Source organism: Primulina huaijiensis, chromosome 7 (assembly GCF_012295235.1).
Source record: "Primulina huaijiensis isolate GDHJ02 chromosome 7, ASM1229523v2, whole genome shotgun sequence".
In the NCBI taxonomy this organism is placed as follows: domain Eukaryota; kingdom Viridiplantae; phylum Streptophyta; class Magnoliopsida; order Lamiales; family Gesneriaceae; genus Primulina; species Primulina huaijiensis.
In genome coordinates this window covers 1235155-1255341 of record NC_133312.1, presented here as the reverse complement: position 1 = coordinate 1255341, position 20187 = coordinate 1235155, and the positions used below count along the sequence as shown (strand labels likewise).

At 35.2% G+C, this 20187-nt stretch overlaps 2 protein-coding genes and 1 pseudogene across 4 annotated transcripts; 2 read left to right on the top strand and 1 right to left on the bottom strand.

The window, feature by feature from the left end:
* The first annotated feature begins 5229 nt into the window (after positions 1-5229).
* LOC140980967 (exocyst complex component EXO84C) lies at positions 5230-9292 on the top strand. 3 transcript variants are annotated; one of them, XM_073447121.1, is made up of 7 exons: positions 5230-5409; positions 5997-6091; positions 6540-7584; positions 7812-8336; positions 8446-8637; positions 8720-8856; positions 8927-9292. In XM_073447121.1, exons 1-7 carry the CDS (start codon positions 5305-5307, stop codon positions 9174-9176), a joined length of 2349 nt encoding a protein of 782 aa, XP_073303222.1. In that variant the 5' UTR covers positions 5230-5304; the 3' UTR covers positions 9177-9292. The 3 variants fall into 3 exon arrangements, with proteins under 3 accessions (XP_073303222.1, XP_073303223.1, XP_073303224.1); XM_073447122.1 differs by having other exon boundaries at positions 5240-5409; positions 6005-6091; XM_073447123.1 differs by lacking the exon at positions 5230-5409 and adding an exon at positions 5515-5576 and having other exon boundaries at positions 6005-6091.
* A 4014-nt stretch (positions 9293-13306) lies between these two features.
* Positions 13307-19487, bottom strand: LOC140980992 (phosphatase IMPL1, chloroplastic). The gene is made up of 11 exons (XM_073447168.1): positions 19184-19487; positions 18873-18940; positions 18264-18397; positions 17603-17691; positions 16694-16751; positions 16559-16611; positions 16038-16136; positions 15763-15876; positions 15272-15373; positions 15020-15164; positions 13307-13732 (listed from the first exon to the last, which is right to left on the bottom strand). Exons 1-10 carry the CDS (start codon positions 19412-19414, stop codon positions 15066-15068), a joined length of 1047 nt encoding a protein of 348 aa, XP_073303269.1. The 5' UTR covers positions 19415-19487; the 3' UTR covers positions 13307-13732; positions 15020-15065.
* Positions 13444-14462, top strand: LOC140980763 (protein PHLOEM PROTEIN 2-LIKE A1-like; annotated as a pseudogene).
* Positions 19488-20187: the final 700 nt, after the last annotated feature.

Here is a 20187-nt window from a genome sequence, read left to right as displayed (position 1 = left end):
GTGCTAGTTATTTTTCATTTTAGTTCAGTGTGTTTTTTAAGTCATGATATATCTAGCTTCTGAGTTCTGACATTGTCGTCAGGCAAACCAGACATGCCTATCTCGTGGCTTCACATAATATGATACTTGAGTAAAGTATGAATATACAATTCTCCGATAGACATGAGAATAAGATGAAATTGAACATGCATATAATAAATAGAGACCGCAAAAATTTGGAATTCTACCCAAACTCAATTCATTATCATCCCTTGCCTGGAGCACGGTTATTTGGGCACTGTTTCGTGTCGATCAAGGCCCATTGAGAGACCAGGTCCAAATGCTTATAAAATCCAGTCCAGGCCCACATCTGCATACTAAACAATCAGGTCCAAATGCGTATAAAATCCAGTACAGGCCCACACCTACATACTAATGCTATTTCTATTTCTACTAGAAATCTAATGGAATATTTTTTTTATTAACAATCCGTGAAACGTTTTCATAATCGGACAATTCTATTGGATGGTAGATCGAAACATTATTATATTATATAAAATAATAATATTAATTTCATAAATAATATATTTTAAATTCAAAGATTTTAATTGTGTATATAAATAATCAAAAATATATTTTTACCAAAGTTTAAAATTTAAACAACTTACATAAATCAAAATATCAAATATAATTATATAAATATTTTTAAGCAAAAAAATCAAACAAGTTATAAAAAAAATAATTTTTTAAATCTAAGAAATAATTAAATTCAAAAAAAAATTAAAAATGGTGAACCAGTCCAACTGGTTCAAGATCGGTTCAACCAGTTTGAAAAATAAAATAGTTTTTGGATGTGGTCCACAATGGACCTGTTATTGGTTCTCGGTCGAACTAACTGTTCGATTCTAAAAACAATGAATTTTCGTACAAACAATAAAAAAAATTTATGGATAATTAGCAAAATAATCTCCACTGAACTTTTAAAAAAATAATAATTTCAATTATATTTGAAAACACTCAAATTCAAGTTATTTTTTCAAAAATTTAGTTTACCAATGTTATTTTTTAAATTTTTTTAAAAATTTTACCATATACATCGATTTAAAAATTTTAAGACTAATTGATCAGGAGTAAAATAGATGATTTTTTTTTTAACTACTTTGTTGAGGCATTAAAAAAAATCAAAATATTCACTAATCAAGGTTGTATGTAGTGTATATTTTCAAGGTCATTATTGTTGAAAAATTATTTTAAAATATGAAAAATATTTGTGTTGAAAATGTGAATGTTGAATGTTGAAAATTAGGTAAAATTAGGTGTTGAATGTTGAAAATTAGGTAAAATTAGGTGTTGAATGTTGAAAATCAGTGTGTGATGATGTAGGTAATGATGTATTTTATTTTTGGATTATTTGTAAAAATTTTCTATAAATAGATCTCTCATTTGTGAAGAAAATCACAATTGAGTTGAGAGAAAAATATTATAAAGTATGTAGTGTGATAATTTTGAGATTTTGAGATTTTTATTTTTTACCGTAAATTTTTACTTTTTCACAACACGTTATCAGCACGAAGCTCTAAAAGTCCTCCATATTTTTCCAAGCTCCGAACCGAAGAAAAAGGTAACAAAAGTAATAATATTTATTTTACTGTTATTTATTTATTGTTTATATATNATAATTCTTCAATATTAACCAATTGGCATGATCGATTAGGACATCCTGGTTCAACAATGATGCGAAGAATTATAGAAAATACACATGGTCATCCATTGAAAGACCAGAAGATCTTTCAGAATAATAAGTTTCAATGTAAAGCATGTTCTCTTGGAAAACTTATTATAAGACCATCACCAGCCAAAATCCAAACTGAATCACCAATGTTTCTTGAACGTATTCAGGGTGATATTTGTGGACCAATCCATCCACCATGTGGACCATTCAGATACTTTATGGTATTGATTGATGCCTCCAGCAGATGGTCACATGTATGTTTATTGTCAACTCGAAATGTTGCATTTGCAAGATTACTTGCTCAAATAATAAAATTGAGGAATCAATTTCCCGATTATACAATCAAGAAAATTAGACTTGATAATGCTGGTGAATTTACTTCCCAGACTTTCAATGATTATTGTATGTCTATGGGAATCATTGTTGAGCATCCTGTTGCTCATGTACATACTCAAAATGGATTGGCTGAATCATTGATTAAACGTCTGCAAATGATTGCTAGACCAATGATTATGAAAACAAAGCTCCCTATTTCTATATGGGGACATGCAATTTTACATGCTGCTTCATTAATTCGCATCAGACCAAGTGCATATCATAAATACTCCCCATTGCAGCTTGCATTTGGTAAAGAACCAGACATTTCTCATCTGAGAATTTTTGGATGTATGGTGTATGTGCCTATTGCACCACCTCAACGAAAGAAAATGGGACCTCAAAGAAAGATTGGAATTTATATTGGTTATGATAGTCCATCGATCATTCGATATCTTGAACCACAGACAGGCGACGTGTTCACAGCACGTTTTGCTGATTGTCATTTTAATGAGGAAATCTTCCCAATGTTAGGGGGAGAACAGAAACATACCGAAAAAGAAATTACATGGTATGTATCATCATTGTTACATCTGGATCCAAGAACAAAACAATGTGAAAAAGATGTACAGCAAATTGTGCACTTGCAAAGAATAGCAAATCAAATACCAGATGCATTTGCAGACACAAAAGGGGTAACTAAATCATATATACATGCTGCAAATGCCCCTGCTCGAATTGAAATTCCGAAGAAACAAATTGAAGATAGTCATGATGTCATTAAACGCCTGAAGCGTGGAAGGCCAGTTGGTTCCAAGGATAAAAATCCTCGAAAAAGAAAATTCATAGAGAAACACAATGATCACAAAATAGAGAATGATGTTCCTGAAGAAACACATAATGATCACAAAATAGAGAATGATGTTCCTGAAGAAACACATGATGATGAAAATGTTTTGTCAGAACCACAAACTGACGAGAATCATGAAATCTCTATCAATTATATTAATACTGGAAAAATATGGAACCGAAAAGATATAGAAGAAATTGATGATATATTTTCTTATAATGTGGCAATCGACATCATAAATGATAATGAAGATCATGAACCAAAATCTTTTGGTGAATGTAAAAATCGGCAGGATTGGATAAAATGGAAAGATGCCATCCAGGTTGAATTGGATTCGCTAAATAAACGTAATGTTTTTGGACCTATAGTCCTTACACCTGAAGGTGTAAAACCTGTTGGATACAAATGGGTTTTTATTCGAAAGCGAAATGAGAAAAATGAAATAGTAAGATATAAAGCTCGACTTGTTGCACAAGGTTTTTCTCAAAGGCCTGGAATTGATTATGAAGAAACGTATTCTCCTGTGATGGATGCAATTACGTTTCGGTATTTGATTAGCTTGGCAGTATCTGAAAATTTAGAAATGCGTCTTATGGATGTTGTTACAGCCTACTTATATGGATCACTTGATAGTAATATATATATGAAAATCCCTGAAGGATTTAAGATGCCTGAAGCACAAAGTTCAAAACCCAGAGAATGTTATTCTGTGAAATTACTAAGATCATTATATGGGTTGAAGCAATCCGGCAGAATGTGGTATAATAGGCTAAGTGATCACTTGATGAAAAAGGGATATGTAAATAATTCAATATGCCCTTGTGTTTTCATTAAGAAAACAACATCCGGATGCGTAATTATTGCTGTATATGTTGATGATTTAAACATCATTGGAACAAATAAGGAAATTCAAGAAGTTGTGTCATACTTGAAAGAAGAATTTGAAATGAAGGATCTTGGAAAAACCAAGTATTGTCTGGGTTTACAAATTGAACAAAAAGAATGTGGAATATTTGTTCACCAGACAAATTATACAGAAAAGATCCTTAAACGTTTTAATATGGACAAATCAAATCCTTTAAGTACTCCAATGGTTGTTAGATCATTAAACATAGAAAAGGATCCATTCCGTCCATGTGAAGATGATGAAGATATTCTTGGTCCAGAAGTACCATATCTAAGTGCTATCGGTGCCCTTATGTATCTTACAAATTGTACAAGGCCTGATATATCTTTTGCCGTAAATTTATTGGCAAGATTTAGCACATATCCAACAAAGAGACATTGGAACGGAATTAAACATATATTCCGTTATCTACGAGGAACGACAGACTTGGGACTTTTGTATTCAAAAGATGCTAATCCAAGTATAATTGGTTATGCCGATGCTGGATACTTATCTGATCCACACAAAGCACGTTCTCAAACTGGATATGTATTTACTCGTGGAGGCACTGCAATTTCTTGGCGTTCACAGAAACAAACACTTGTAACAACTTCATCAAATCATGCCGAGATTATTGCACTACATGAAGCAAGCCGTGAATGTGTGTGGTTAAAATCAATGACTCAACATATCCAAATCTCATGCGGATTATCATTCGACGAGAAGCCTGTGATACTATATGAAGATAATGCTGCATGTGTTGCTCAAATGAAAGAAGGATACATAAAAAGCGACAGAACTAAACATATTCCTCCTAAGTTCTTCGCATTCACCAAGGAGCTTGAGAAGAATAAATGTATTGATGTTCGTCACATTCAATCAAGTGAAAACTCATCAGATCTCTTCACAAAGGCACTTCCTACGACAATATTCAGAAAGCACATATATAATATTGGGATGCGCAATCTACGAAATTTGTGAAGAATTGTTCGTGTCAACATGAGGGGGAGTTTACGTGACTGCACTCTTTTTCCCTTACTATGGTTTTTATCCCAATGGATTTTTCCTAGTAAGGTTTTTAACGAGGAAGTATAAAAACACGTAATGTAGACAATCATTATGATCATCATCACAAGGGGGAGTGTTGAAAAATTATTTAAAAATGTGAAAAATATTTGTGTTGAAAATGTGAATGTTGAATGTTGAAAATTAGGTAAAATTAGGTGTTGAATATTGAAAATTAGTGTGTGATGATGTAGGTAATGATGTATTTTATTTTTGGATTATTTGTAAAAAATTTCTATAAATAGATCTCTCATTTGTGAAGAAAATTACAATTGAGTTGAGAGAAAAATATTATAAAGTGTGTAGTGTGATAATTTTAAGATTATGAGATTTTTACTTTTTAATCGCAATTATTAAATTATAGAAAATTTAGTTCAAGTGTTTTTCTATTTTTAAGACAGTATTAATTCAAAGATACACACACACAAGTAAAATCAACAAAAAGCAGCTGCGGTTTCCTTTGAATCTCATCTGAGAATGAATATGGTGGAAAGCAGCGAAGAAGATGATGATTTCCCATCCATGGAAAGCGTCACCTCACAGTCCAAAATCGACACCATCTACCAGTCCAAGACTGAGAAAGTACGGAATTTTTTTTTTAAAAAAATTTCCAAGCTAAACTTTACACTCCTTTTCTTCTTGATGAATTACAGATTTACGGTTGTTGGTTTTGATTCTCATTTCCTGTAACCTACTGAGGCAATGAATTTACTTGCCGCTGGAAAAATATGGATTTTAGGGACAAAAAGGTGTCGCTTTTACTCGTACATAGGGGACACGTACGGGAGAAATTGCTTGCAACTTCGAAAAATCCTCAATTCCAGTTACGCAACTAAATGGAAACGCTGAATAGTTGAATAATTCCAGGATGTCCCTTTGATCCATTCTATGAAATGCTATGTTAGATTAATATGGGGAGCTAAATATGCTTTTTCTTCGGCATTTACCTGTGGAAACTGAGAGTGTTGTGTCTCTGGTGTTTCCCTGATTTGAGATACTAATATTGACCTTTCTCTGTTCTTAACGTATTTTCTCTTCAGGCCTTGCCTTGGTGACATATGCTTTATTTAATTCCTGGCTTTTTTTTTTGTGGGTGTTCTTTTGATTGTACTTTATCATTATTCTTCTCTTGTTGTTCCCAATAATAGCTCATAAATTTATTTCTTTAGGGAATCAGGAAGATATGTTTTGAGCTTTTGGATCTCAAAGATGCAGTTGAAAACTTGTGTGGTGATACACGCACAAAGTATTTGGCGTTTTTAAGGTGAGCCATTCCCCTGTTTTTATGTGAAGACCTATCATATATCTACAAATTTGGCTGCACACTGTATGCTGTTTTCCATCACATGTACTTTGATTAATGTTTATATTCTTTATTTGCACATACAGTGCAAAAAAGAAGAATACACGGGTACATGGCAATTAGATTGGTAGAAAGGAGTAAGGATCAATTTACAACTGAAGTATGAGAATTCAATTCGGCATTGAGTTCTGTGGAGGTGTTCTTATCTAATGATTTTCTAAAAGATTTCATTCTGATACTATTCATGTGATTATGATTTAATTTATTCCCTAAACTTAGCCATTATGCCAAGTTAGGTAATCCAAATTGTTGTGCTGGCTTTAATAACGAGGATCTATTTGCAGTGGTTCATCATTTTTCATGATTACCTAATACAGGATTGACATGAGCTTTTTAATGGTGATTGTAGGTTATCTGATGAAGTAGTTGAAACAAAGCACGAGTTAAATGAGCTTCAAACCCATATTTCTGCCCAGGGGATTCTTTTGCAGGATCTATTGAGTGGTGTGTGTCAAGAATTGGAAGAATGGTCCCGAGATAGTGGTGATATGCAAGAAGCTCCAGAAAGCCATCAATCTTCTGAAATTGATTATATAATCTCAACTGAAGTGGAGGATCAAAAAATCCAACTGTTGGAGCTCATTGATGTTCTTTTGGCCGAGCATAAGATAGATGAAGCAATCGACGCAATTGATGGTGGAGAGCGAAATAATTCAGAGCTGAAAGTGTTAGGAGACAATTCAGCTGATGAATGCTCCTCATTCAAGTCTGCGTTGTTGAAAAGGAAGGAAATGCTTGAGATGCAACTTATCGAGATTAGCAAACAACCTTCTGTCGGTGTTTTAGAAATGAAAAAGGTTTTATCTGGTCTTTTAAAGCTTGGGAAAGGTACCTTAGCACATCAGATATTTTTGAAATCTTATGGATCCCGCCTCCAGAGAAGTATTGAAGATTTTCTTGCTCTATGTCCTTGCTACCCTGAAACGTATTCTGCGACATTGTCTAACCTTGTCTTCTCAATGATTTCATTGGCAACTAAAGAATCTGGTTTGATGTTTGGGGACAATCCTGTTTACAGTAATAAAATTGTTCAATGGGCTGAATGGGAGATAGAATCTTTAGTCCGATTGGTCAAGGAAAATGCACCATCTTCTGAGACAGCTTCTGCTTTACGTGCAGCTAGTGTATGCGTTCAGGCTAGTCTTAACCATTGCTCTACCTTGGAATCACAGGGACTCAAATTGTCGAAATTACTTTTGGTGCTTTTGCAGCCATACGTTGAAGAGGTCTTGGAATTAAATTTTCGACGAGCTAGAAGAGTGGTTCTTGATTTGGTTGGAGGGGATGAAACCATGCCTCTATCACCTCGCTTTGCGTCTCCACTTTCTACTTTTTCAACTTCATCAGATACTATGGTTGTTGACTGTGGAATGAGATTTATTTTCGTTGTCAAGGTCAGTTGATTGCGTGGCATGAGCACAAGTGATTAATTTCAAAGTTTACGTATTAGTTTGTTAAGTTGTTATTTTAATTAAACATTAGACGATGACGGAAAAGATGGCAATTGCATTTATCGTGACCAGATACATTATTTATTACAATAATTGAACAAGTGTGAAAATCACCGGAAACTGTGTTTAAAAATATTTCGATTCTCATCGATGTTTAACTGCTTCTGCAGGAGATGGTTGAGCAGCTAACTGGTTTGGTGATCCTGCATTTTGGAGGAAACATATTGGCAAGGATTTCACAGCTTTTTGATAAGTATATTGACCTTTTGATAAAAGCCTTAACTGGCCCATCTGAAGATGATCATCTTATGGAGCTAAAGGAGCATATACCTTTGAAAGCTGAAACAGATTCACAACAACTTGCTTTGTTGGGTACTGCGTTTACTATTGCTGAAGAATTGTTGCCAATGGTAGTTTCACGAATTTGGAACGTGTTAACTGAGAGCAAGGAAACAGGAGGTGGAGTAGCTGATAATATATTATCTTCTGTAAGTAATGCTGTTGATCCTAAGGAATGGAGGCGTCAACTTCAGCATTCTCTGGATAAACTTAGGGATCATTTCTGTCGACAATATGTTTTAAGTTTCATTTATTCTAGGGATGGAGAAACCCGATTAGATGCACAGATTTATATATGTGGCAAAGAGAGAGATTTGACTCGGAACCCTGATCCGCTCCCTTCATTGCCATTCCAGGTTTTTGTTTTTTTGCTCCAACCCTTTCCCCCTTGCCTGCAATGTTTTCCTTTGTGTCAAAGAGGGATTTACATATCTTAATTTTAATTTAGTAATAATCATTGTACAGGCATTATTTGGGAAGTTGCAACAACTAGCAGCTGTGGCTGGAGATGTTTTGCTAGGAAGAGAGAAGATACAGAAGGTTCTGCTGGCAAGGTTGACAGAGACAGTGGTGATGTGGTTGTCAGATGAGCAGGAGTTTTGGGGTGTTCTAGAGCACGATTCAGCTCCTCCTCTTCGGCCAGTTGGGCTGCAGCAGGTATTTGTAACATTTCGTTCTTTTTCCTTTCAATATTTTCCTTCTCCACAGCAAGTGATTTCCCTGTGCTTGTGCATTGCAGTTAATACTTGATATGCACTTCACTGTTGAAATAGCACGTTTTGCGGGGTATCCATCTAGGCACGTGCATAAAATAGCCTCAGACATAATTGCTCGTGCAGTGAAGGCATTCTCTGCCAGAGGAATTGATCCCCAAAGGTAACATTACCCGTCTCATTTACATGCCTAACTTTAGTGAATTTAGTTGTTGACTCTCTTTTCTTCTCAGTTGCCTTCCAGAGGATGAATGGTTTGTGGAAACTGCAAAAGTCGCAATAAACAAGCTTCTGATGGTAGCTTCGGGGTCGGATATATCAGAAATTGATGAGGAGGAGCACATAGTATTGGAGGACGAGGTGGTCTCAGATTCAGATGACTCTCCTTCTTCCCTGTCAACAGTGGATACCGAAGAGTCATTTGTATCTGCAAGAATGGAAGATTTAGACAGCCCCGTGGACTTGACTGATCCTGAAAACTGATGAAACTAAAACGACTGAATGAGGCCTATTCTATATGGAATGATCCCTCACAATATGAGATCCCTGTACTGTTTCCAATTTAATTCATTAACATGTATGTATCTATATATCTCGTTAATTCTGTGGGTTTTTTTTCTTTTTTTTTGGTTTCTTCCAATAAATAAAACAAATAAACAATAAAAAGAATAGAGTGAATTAGATTTAAGTTAACCAACTGAGTACATAATAGTAATACATAATGTAAAGATTTCTGCTAAAATGTAGCTCCATCTCATCTATTAATTAATAAGTGAACTTAGCACTATAACCTTATACTGGTCTGAGGGTGTGTATAATATAATATTTAAAAAATGGGTTTCACAGATAAACAAAAGAGTGTTATTTAACAACCACCTATGCTAAATGTGAATCAATGAAAGGATAAATATTTTGACAATCTTACCTATAAAGTGTGTGTGGATTTGAAAATATGCACAACGGAAATTGGATGAAAGAACAGGGACAGATATCGTAGATGGAAATTGATTAAAAGTATTATTAGGGACATATATTTATCAATCATTTTTCAATTGTTCATTAACCTGCTGACTTGAATGTGCGATAAATGATTGGAATGGGTGCATGCATCAAAGCAAAATATTATCTATGCACCAGAAAATGTAGGTAATGCTGATTTGTTGAGGTTGCCTTCGGAGACTCTCTTGCAAGTCAAGTGTGTTTAACTATTTTTGTTGTATATTGGCTTGTGAAGTAACTTATTATCACACAAATGTCACCCAAGCGATAATTGGTTGTAAAGATGATCCTTTTTTTCTGTCCAGAGCTCATCTGTTGCAAATAGTATCGATCAAAGTATCTTGTCCAGAGATAAGTGTAACCTGTTGTTCAGCGTTGCACAGGAGGAGCGATGGTAGGGGCGGACCAGTTAATGAGCCTCCCGCAATTTTGTAAAACACCATTTTCCCTTCCTCTAGTTCATGAACTTTGTGAAAATAGAAAGTTGAAGTCTAACTTCATGCAAATGCTGGTACCGGATCTATCCGTCTGTTAGTGGCTTAGATTCTTTACAATCGTGTTCCTGATTAGGGGAAGAAAATCATCATCATCCAAAAAGGTTTTGGGATGATATGTCATGTTTTGTTTTGATTCGAGAGAATATTGCTTGTCTCTTGAATTGCATGGTCACTTGCTTCACTATCTGTCTCCTTCCAAAGGTCAGATTGAAAATTACCTGTGGCGAATGGAAATGGAAATACAGCTTGGACAAACAAAAATGGCTTAGAAACCTTACGATGTAGAGACCCAAATCCATAAAAGACATATTTGCAGCACAAACAGATCAACATATGCAGCATTCTTGAATTGAATTGCTTGCCATTTTTGAATAGTAATATGCGTTTGTGTTCTGGTAAAGCATTTAAAACTTTGTCTGCTTTTGCTGATCAGATAATTTTACTGTTTGCAAAAGATGGACTTTATTGATTATTTTCCCACTGCCAACTATGGATCATTGATTCATGATCTTCACTTCTTTCGTTTCAGATTACCTAAAGGTTTGTTACTCTAAAGCTCGTTCTTGGATAGTAAAAAATATAAGATAAAATCCTCTTTATTAATGCAATATTGTATTCTTTTCTGGGATTTAAAGGGGCGAATGAAGTAGTTGTTTCTTGTGTCTTCTGGAGAATATGAAGTATGAATGAAGCAAGCAAGCAAGCAGAAGAGGACGGGACGAAGAGAAAGCCTGTGAGAGTGAAATGGAATATTATTTAGGTGGTGGGGGGACTGGAATCTCTTGATAGGAATTCAGAAGTTAGATGACATTTGTTTGTCAATCACCCAATTTTGGCTTTATGCTTCAGAATCTATATTATCATGTGATAAACGCTAGTTCCTTGATTCATCAATCAATTTATTTTTTTAATTATGTAAAAGCAATGAGCTAATATTTGATTGTTTCGAAAACATATAATATTTGATTGCAATGGATGAATGCTGCAGCCTTTCTTTTTCATATTCCAAAGTCATTTCCTTCGTTCTTTCGTCTTTCCTTTTTCCCAATGAAGACAGAAACCATATTCCTTCAATCTTCTTCATTATATATATCGCGGAGCGACGGAACAATAGACATCTTCTTCGTACTTACTATATATTATTAAGGTTGAATTTTCTAGCTTGACGATACATACATTCCATCAACTTTGAAATGACCTCCAATAATTCTAATCCGCACCACACAGGAAGTACTCAGTTAATATACAAAAAGGTACGCGCATGCACGTCCACTCATCCTCTTCTAATTTCTTGCAAAACTAACTTAATAATCAAATACATATATTTCTGATAAGAGTGCATCAATCTTGATGACTTACTTAGCTTAACGTGCATGCAGACTCCTGCGGGGCCGATGATCGTTCAACCCCAAGATCTTAGTGTTGTTTGGGGTAGAGATAACCGATACTGGAATTAATATACCTGCAGCTCCCAAGGCCTACGAGTACGTGAGAGACTGCTTAATACGCGCGTACTCTTCAAATAATACTCAGCATTGTGACTGCAGGGACATGGCGGCACCCGTAGAGTCATATCAAGAGAGTCGGCTGGAGGTCATGAGTTGTGTGAACTAAACAAATCCGAATAGGGATTACGAAGCGGGGTTCCAAGTATCCTTAGCACCGGATGCTTTTGGTTGGGGTGCCTCTCCTATATACATTATGGTTAAGAGAGAAGGTAAATTGGCGTGGAAGAAATTTCAAGTCGACCCCGGAAAGTCCGGGAAGTTTAAGATTTCTGGGAGATTGATGCGTTCTCAAAACAAGACAGATCAATCTTCTACTGATGATACAAAACTTTACTTTGATTTGTATGAAGTATGGAGTGGAAAGTGGAAGGGTGGCCTCAGGATTCACAATGCTTAATTATGTCACAGAAATATAATCAACAGCACAAACTATACATTTATATATACGTATACGTAATGTTTGAATTTTGATGTCTTTGTATAATAAATTATTTTGATTTGTATTATTGCGGCCGATGGAGACATGGTGTTATAGTTAAGAACTCGTTAATGTGAAACCGGAATAGTTTTCATTGTTTGTGATATTTGAAGTTTGTCGAGGGTTGTGCTTTGTAATCTGAATGTAATAAATAAATAATATATTATTGGTCAAATAAACGGTATTTTTCAAGTAAAAATTTACTTTTGTCTCGTATCTCATTCGTCACCCTGCTTAGAAACAATACGCACGGACCATTAAATATATTTCACACTCGTAAAATTTTGAGACCACCTCAGGTACAGTTTGGTACCACATATACAACATTTTCTATAACATACATCATTCTCTTATATATACGTTAACATATCACCTATCATCCTTGCATGGTACATTTATGCTATACGATATTTATTAAGGGGTAGGGTTTAATTTTGATATTATGATATATATTTTTATTTAAAAATATCATAAGAACCTATTCTAGTAATTTTGTGTCTAATCTATAACTCACATGTCCTAATAATTTTTTTTTAATATTTATATATACTTTGAACGTTTAGGTAATCATACCATTCATAAAATAAAAATTATTATAAAAAAAGCCATTCTTAAAAGTTTTTAATCTTATCATAATCTGTAGATTTTTAATACAAAAAACATATTCGATACACTAATCTTTTACGACCGGAACAAATTACGTGAATCACATGATTTTTTAAGAATCAAGTGGCCCGTAGTCTGTAAAGGACCGTTGCGTAACCAGCTAATTTTTCAAGTCAAAATAAATCCGTGTCCTTTTTTTTTTTTTTTTTTTTTTTTTTTTTTTGCTAAGAGAGGGAAAGGAATAAAGGTGGTGGCTATAGATAGATAGGGGGAATGGAATTGAGCAAAGAGAGAATGGGGGCATAAAAAGATGAAGATATCGTCAAAATGAGTCGCTTGGCATATGATAAAGCTCGCAGAAACCAGCTTGAATAAAGCCAGTGCATATGTCCAATATCAATATGCCAGCATCCAACGAATGTTGTGAGTGTGAGAGAGGAGGGGATTGAAATTACCGTGAAATAAATGACAAACGAGCATGCATACATGCCCATTAAACCAGGAAAAAAATTCAAAAGAAAGAAATATGAAAATATAGTCTAATTTTAGTATCATTGTCACGACACCGTATCAAGATTATGAGCAGGACTGACGAGTAGAAGTGCCTGCACCATGCAAATAAAACAGCATGCATTTTTTATTACAACATTAAGTAACCAACCATGAATGTCGGCAATGGAAAATATTTGTAGCAGTAAGAACAGTGAGTAGCCTTTTTCTAGTTCTTACACAGCATTTCTGTTGTTTGCAGAAATACTAGGTCGACCAGGAGACTAACAACAACTGCTTCATGTTGTTTGCTCAAGATCTCTCAATAACGTGGGCAGAAGATAGTCGCTTCTGGAACTGGCCCTTGGTCCAAGAGTCAAGGTAATCACAACATTAGTGGGTTGACTAGCGAACAACCTCATGAAAGTCGTTTTCTTCAGGAAAGAATGATGAATGAAACTTCTGCAAAAGAAAAATGGCCGTCTATATATCAAATATTTGACGAATATCAAAATACTTAGCCATTGCCATCTCAGAATAGCAGCAATATGGGTAATCACCCCTGTTCGGAAGTGCATAACAGACATTCGACTAGGATATCTAAAAGGCAAAATCACTTGTATTATTCAGAACACCATGTGTTCATATCTACTTTAACAGTTTGTAAAGGTTATACTTTAAGTCGTTACTACACGAGGATGGGTGCAAAATATAAAATCAGACGTCTAATACTACTTATATTTTTACAGTAATGTGACTTTTGCGGCTGCCGAACTGCTTAATGTCTGCTGGCTAGAGCCTAGAGGTACATGGAAGATTTCAGATTGCTAGCCTTTCACCCGGAATTACATACGAAATTATTTTCATTGTGAAGTTAATGAACCTGTTTATGGATGGGAAGTTCCTGTGAATCTTAGACTCACTTTACCAGATGGAAGCACACAAGAACACACAGAAAAACTGATGGAAAAGCCAAGAGGAAGATGGATACAAATCCCAGCAGGAGAAATTAAAGCCTCTGCCGAGTAGGTGAGGGAAATGGAATTTTCTCTATATGAATACGAAGGAGAACAATGGAAGAGAGGGCTATTAATAAAAGGAGTTAGCATCCAGCCAAAGACATGAATTCAGGAACATCAGTACTTTTAAATAACTTTTAAATAACACATGTTCCATACTTTCATACATGAAGTAACAGTACCAAAAATAACTTATATGCGTTCTACTGAATCCTACTCCACCTGTTCCATCCTCCAAAAGTAAAAGGGAAACAGGGAACCAAACCTATGGAAAATTGAAGTTATTAGTTTGACGCCTCTTAAAATCCAATGAATTTGATCCCCTTTCGTCTGTATTGAAGAGAACTTCTTCACCAAGTTTTACTGTAGGTGTTCATTTATTGGAACAGGAGAGTTAAAAGTGCAGCAACCAACCTTATCAAGTGTTGGAATTTAATACCAACTATGCATAGATGGCGCCCAAAGTGATTGCTCCAACCGTATATTTCCATTTATAACTATTGTCAATATAAAAGATAATCATGACAGTAGGAACACTAAAATAGGACATTAATAATACAACCTCAAAATGCAAGTGTTCATAATGTTAACAAAGAGAGTTCATCTCTGCGTCAGTTAGTCATAGTACATCTGAGTAAGTAGGATAAAGTAGTCAATGGCTGATGTTTCTACTAGCAAAATAAAAATTAAATAGCAACAAACCAACAGAATAAATAATAGTGATGTTGACCTGAAGTGTATCTCTCTTGTTGAGACATGTAGAGAGAATGTAGCTCTCAGAGTTGTGCGCAGTAATTTTCAGGCTTGTACCAGAGTGAAAAATCAATGCCTTTGATCTTCAATTTCTCAGTTGCTGGACCAATTCTCTCAAGAAGCTGCATTCCATTTCAAGTTGATGGAATGTCAAAAACACATGTTATATCCCTTTGTTCATTTTACAAGGGTGAACAAAATCACATAGAAGTTAGAACAATGATGCGACCTTAGCATGAAGGATTCCATTGGATACCAAGACAGATCTATCAAAAACGGAAAAATTGCACCCATCCATGCAAGAAACTGTCCCCCCAGCCTCTTCAACTATCTGCTCAAAAATGCATCAAATAGATTTAAAAAAAAAAATCACAGTAACTGAAATATCTTGTGAACGGAATGTAAGAAAATAAGAATGTAAAAGGATATCCAAAGCAGCTGTGTATCATTGATCATACAAGGGTTTATCAATTGCTTCTATTAAATACATCACAAAAAAAAGACAAAGATATACTTTTACTTAATTCTCCCACACAAGAACACCATTTCTGTTGAGCAAGGAGAGGAATGCTGCTCATACAAAAGGCCCCTCCTATAAACATGTCTCAACATACTCACACCCCAAACCATGAGCCAAAGACACCAAACAGATGCACATTAAATGATTACCTAAGTGAAAAACATATGGAATTGAATATGTTCGAATGAGTGAAATATTACCAGAACACCAGCAGCCATATCCCATGGTTTAAGCCGATACTCCCAATAGGCTTCCACAATCCCCAGAGCTACATGACACATGTCAACTGATGCTGCGCCAAGCCTTCTCACACCCTACGTATCGAACAAAAAATGAAATGGTAAGGTAATTCAGGAGCTTCGCCAAAGAAATCTCTATTGGATAAAAGTTTTGACAAATTATAACACAAAACCTAACGGTTTATATTCCATGAAAAACTAAAGGAAGTACAAAGGCAAAAAAGGAATGGTTTTACCCGACTAATATCGGTGAATTCCTTGAATAACTCTATATTGGTTGCCCAGGCATCGTCGTGTTCATATCCGAACCCAGTAACAAGAAGCGCTTGTTCGACCTTGTATAAGTTAAAGGATATTCAGAGAATGAAAAGAAAATCCATTTCACCCAACCAAAGATGAAAAAATGTTTAAGAAGGTCATGTGGCCTATAAAGCAATTCAAAATTGTCTCCCAATAACAACTTTTGGTATGCACCTCGGATAGCTGCCAGGATGGGGAAACCATCATAACTGTATTACATAATTGACATGCTGTCGAAAAATTAATAATAATAAATAGCTCATATCCACCGGTAAGCTCTCATTTGAATCATTCCTTATTCATTGAATATTGAGTGGCACAACATTCAACTTGCCATGAGTGTTAGCTCTAAACAAATCAAACATCAGCACTCACTAGCAAAATTGTGTTCCCTTACCCAAAAGAGGAAAAATATTCAGTGAATTAAGACATGTGTTCCTACCGTGTGATGACTCACCTTATCCGTTTGACTTGCGTAAATCTTGTCGCCGTTGCAGAATGCACCTTTACCTGGAATTTCATGACTGATATTATATGAATGTATGTCATAAGTTCTTGTGTGTAATAAAATATTTAAGAATCTAAGACTTACCTGCAGCAGCAGAAAAAGTCCGAGTATTCCAACATTTAGGTCCACCGACAAACTCTACCTAAAAGTACAACACTGACAACATTATGGTCATGGAAAAGACACGACCTTGTTACTCATGACCTAAAAACACTCAAATCGAGTCAGGAATGCAGATACAAAAAAGTTACAACTTACATTATCAAATTACTAAGCACCATAGAATTTTTAAGCAACAATATCGGTTGTTGTTTAAGGAAAATTCTTTATACTCGTGCAAGACAAGGGATATAGTGTCTACATGTTATTGTTTCCATCATTCGGTTTGTTAACTTTAAACTCCGAACTGTATTTTACAGTGGTAGGAACTTAGTGCTAGCTGCTATACGACAATATACAGAATTGCTTAAATAGAACAGCTAGCTATAAACTCGGGCGCCAACACATCATGCAGAGGAACACAAATTCTTAGGTCCAAGTTCCGTTCCAATTCTGTTGTGCGACGACATGACATGACTTAGGACATAATGTTATTTTACACCCCTACACCTGCTATGTCAGTAAATTCAACTATATAACCAGTGCTTTCAATTATGCTCCCCTGTCCTTTCTGATTTCTTCCATTTTTCTTTACCATTCAATACAATAAGGATAAGTTTTCACCAAAGTTTGATAATTCATCATATTTTAATGCAAAAATATCTGTGATGTTTACTTTCAAGTAACAATCTCTTAATTACAAAAAATGAGACGACACATCAATTTCTTGTTGTAACTCATGGTACACACAAATGTGTCTATGGATCAGGTGAAAGTCTTTATGAGCATGACGCTCTCAGTAGCTAATTGTTTTACAACCCATGACATCTGTCTTCTCATTAAAATCTATGTAATTTGAAAAAAAAAAAAAATTTAACCATGAGCATCAGATACCACTGTAGCGGCAGCGGGTCTTCCTTTGAACAAGACACCCACAGAGACGGCAAAGCTAGGATAGCCATGAGCAAAATTTGTGGTCCCATCTACACAAGAAAGAAGAAGAGGTCACTAATATTTTTCACTGTTAAAAGTAAGTTAGCAAACAGAAGACCACAATAACCACGGGCATACATCTCAACAAAAACAGCGAACAAATGACTAGTACCTAAGTGTCTAAATGCAATTCTCATCGGCCTTCATGAAAAAACATCACAGCCACTAGCACTTCTAGGTCAAACACAATCACAACACCACCATCATATTTCAACCTAATTTTCCTCGTTCAATAAGTTTGCTCACAACATCAGATACATGGTTGATGCTTCTGGATGGCAAATAAGTACCCCCCAAGTGCAACTGTTGGAAATTTTTTGTTGAGTTTTAGTCATCAAGCAATTCACTATGCTCGGCAGCTTAATTTTAAAAACACTGGATACTCAAGAAACACTGATTAATTTCTGAAAGTCTCCAAAATTTGCAGTATCAATATCACGACTTTAATAGTTTTGAAGAGCTAAACATGGAAATAAATTCAAGTTCCTCTAGAACCGCAGAACTTGGTAAACACAGGAGAGAGAGTTGTTCCAGACAAGATTAATGGTTAAACCACCCATACCTAAGGGATCAATGCACCAAAGATAATCAGAAGATGAATCCCCAATGAGACCTCCCTCTTCCCCGAGAATTAAGTGATCTTGGAAGTTTTTTCGCACCACATCTAGAATAGCAGCCTCACTCGTTTTATCGGTACTGCAGAGTATTTAAACAATAATAACAACAACAAAAAAGAAGCATTGGAGTGAACTAATATTATGAGAGCAAGCACAGGTAAACTGTTAACCTTTAAATATTAAGCAGTCGATATCTAGTTTCACAACAGTTAGATACTTTACAACTGAAAAGGGGAAGAAAATGATAAAAGTATGAATGAGAAGATATCATTGGGCAAAGTCAAGATAATGTTTTACTGAAACAAATCTAGGAACAAATCCCAAACAAAAAAGACACGAATTGAAGGACAACACAATTACCAAGCCATCTCAAATAGCCGGTAAGAATATTCACTTCAACCTACTTTCTTTTCCACCAGTCATTCAGGAGTTATTAATTTATAAATAAAACAGGCACAAAATATCTCTCCACCTCATGATCCCAAAACTGTCAGATAACAAAAGCATGAGGATTAATTAAGACATCTTTATCGAGTCAACAGGGTAGGGCTTACTCGGTCACCAGATCAGTGAGTCCCTTGTAGGTGATATTTCGAGGCTTATTCACAGCATCCATTACGACCTGCGACAAAACGAACGTTATGGCATTCAAAGAGTAATAGAACACATTCAAACAAATGTAAATATCATCACGTATGATTTAATAGTTTCTTTCACATATTAATTTGAATTGCTTTCTAAAATAGACGTCATATTTGAAAAGCATTTAATATTACTGGCTTCGTATTTTTTCCTAAAGCAAAATACATGAATACTACAAATACAATCACCATTCATTGCACAAGAAGGGAGAAAGCTAGCAAACCTGGGCACCAGTCTCAGCGGCAGTTTGAACAACATGAAGAAGCTGATCAAAAGGAACGGCGGCCGTTGATTCTGCACCCACTTTACGGAAATGTTTTTGACTGGGAACCTCCGATGAAACAGCCTTTGCGCAGAACACCCTTCGAGGCTGTGAAATAGCTCTGAATCTCCTCAACGTGGGTTTGTGAGAAATGAGCGAGAATGAAGAAGAGACTGAAAGGTATCTTGCCATTTCTACCGCCAGATTCTGTGTCCGTCTGTTCAGCTACGGTTGCTGGATCGGGTTTGTCTTTTGACTTTTGTAATTAAAAATAAAAATTAACGATAATTTCTTATTTACATGGTCTGAAAAATTATTACTTTTTATGTTAATAATATTATTTTTTATTGTGAACATGGAGATAGTTAACTCGATAAAAATTCATGAGACCGTCTCACAAAAGACCTACTCAAAATTAATTTAATAATTTTGAAATTTGGGTTAAAGCTAAGTTGCTCGAACCTAAACTTGAGTCTCAAACTTAGATTTATGGTAGTATAGTAAAAAAAAATATGTTGTGGTACACAAAATACTATTTCTGCTTTTTTCAGAAATCAATTGTGGGACGAAAATCAATATAAAACATTGAAAATAATTATCAAAGACGAAGATTAATTCATGGGATTAGAATTGTTAATTCCAGTCCGGTTATCTCCCATATTTTCTTTGCAGATGACAACCTAATCTTCTTCTGGGCCGACAACACATGACTGTATTCAGGTTAAGAGGTGTCCTCGACTATACGAATTTGTGTCTGGACAATTGATCAATTTTGACAAGTCTGATTTAACCGTACGTTCTAGTTCTTCTCCGAAGGTTATCAATGAGTTAAGAATGCTCTTAATATTTCGGTGGTCAGGGACTTTGAAGTGAAAAGATTCAATTCGCCTCTATAAAGGAAAGCATTTGTGATAAATAATAATAATTTATTTATTTATATTATTTCTGAAGTAAGGAGTGTGTCT

Excerpts from the sequence above, each read along its gene's own strand:
- LOC140980967 (XM_073447121.1), top strand. The coding sequence starts at position 5,305 with ATGAATATGGTGGAAAGCAGCGAAGAAGATGATGATTTCCCATCCATG. Across the intron at positions 6,092-6,539 it reads AAGTATTTGGCGTTTTTAAG|GTTATCTGATGAAGTAGTTG; the intron begins GTGAGCCATTCC and ends TGGTGATTGTAG. Across the intron at positions 8,638-8,719 it reads GGCCAGTTGGGCTGCAGCAG|TTAATACTTGATATGCACTT; the intron begins GTATTTGTAACA and ends TGTGCATTGCAG.
- LOC140980992 (XM_073447168.1), bottom strand. The coding sequence starts at position 19,414 with ATGGCAAGATACCTTTCAGTCTCTTCTTCATTCTCGCTCATTTCTCAC. Across the intron at positions 17,692-18,263 it reads TTGGTGCATTGATCCCTTAG|ATGGGACCACAAATTTTGCT; the intron begins GTATGGGTGGTT and ends TTTCTTGTGTAG. Across the intron at positions 15,165-15,271 it reads ATGGAATCCTTCATGCTAAG|CTTCTTGAGAGAATTGGTCC; the intron begins GTCGCATCATTG and ends AATGGAATGCAG.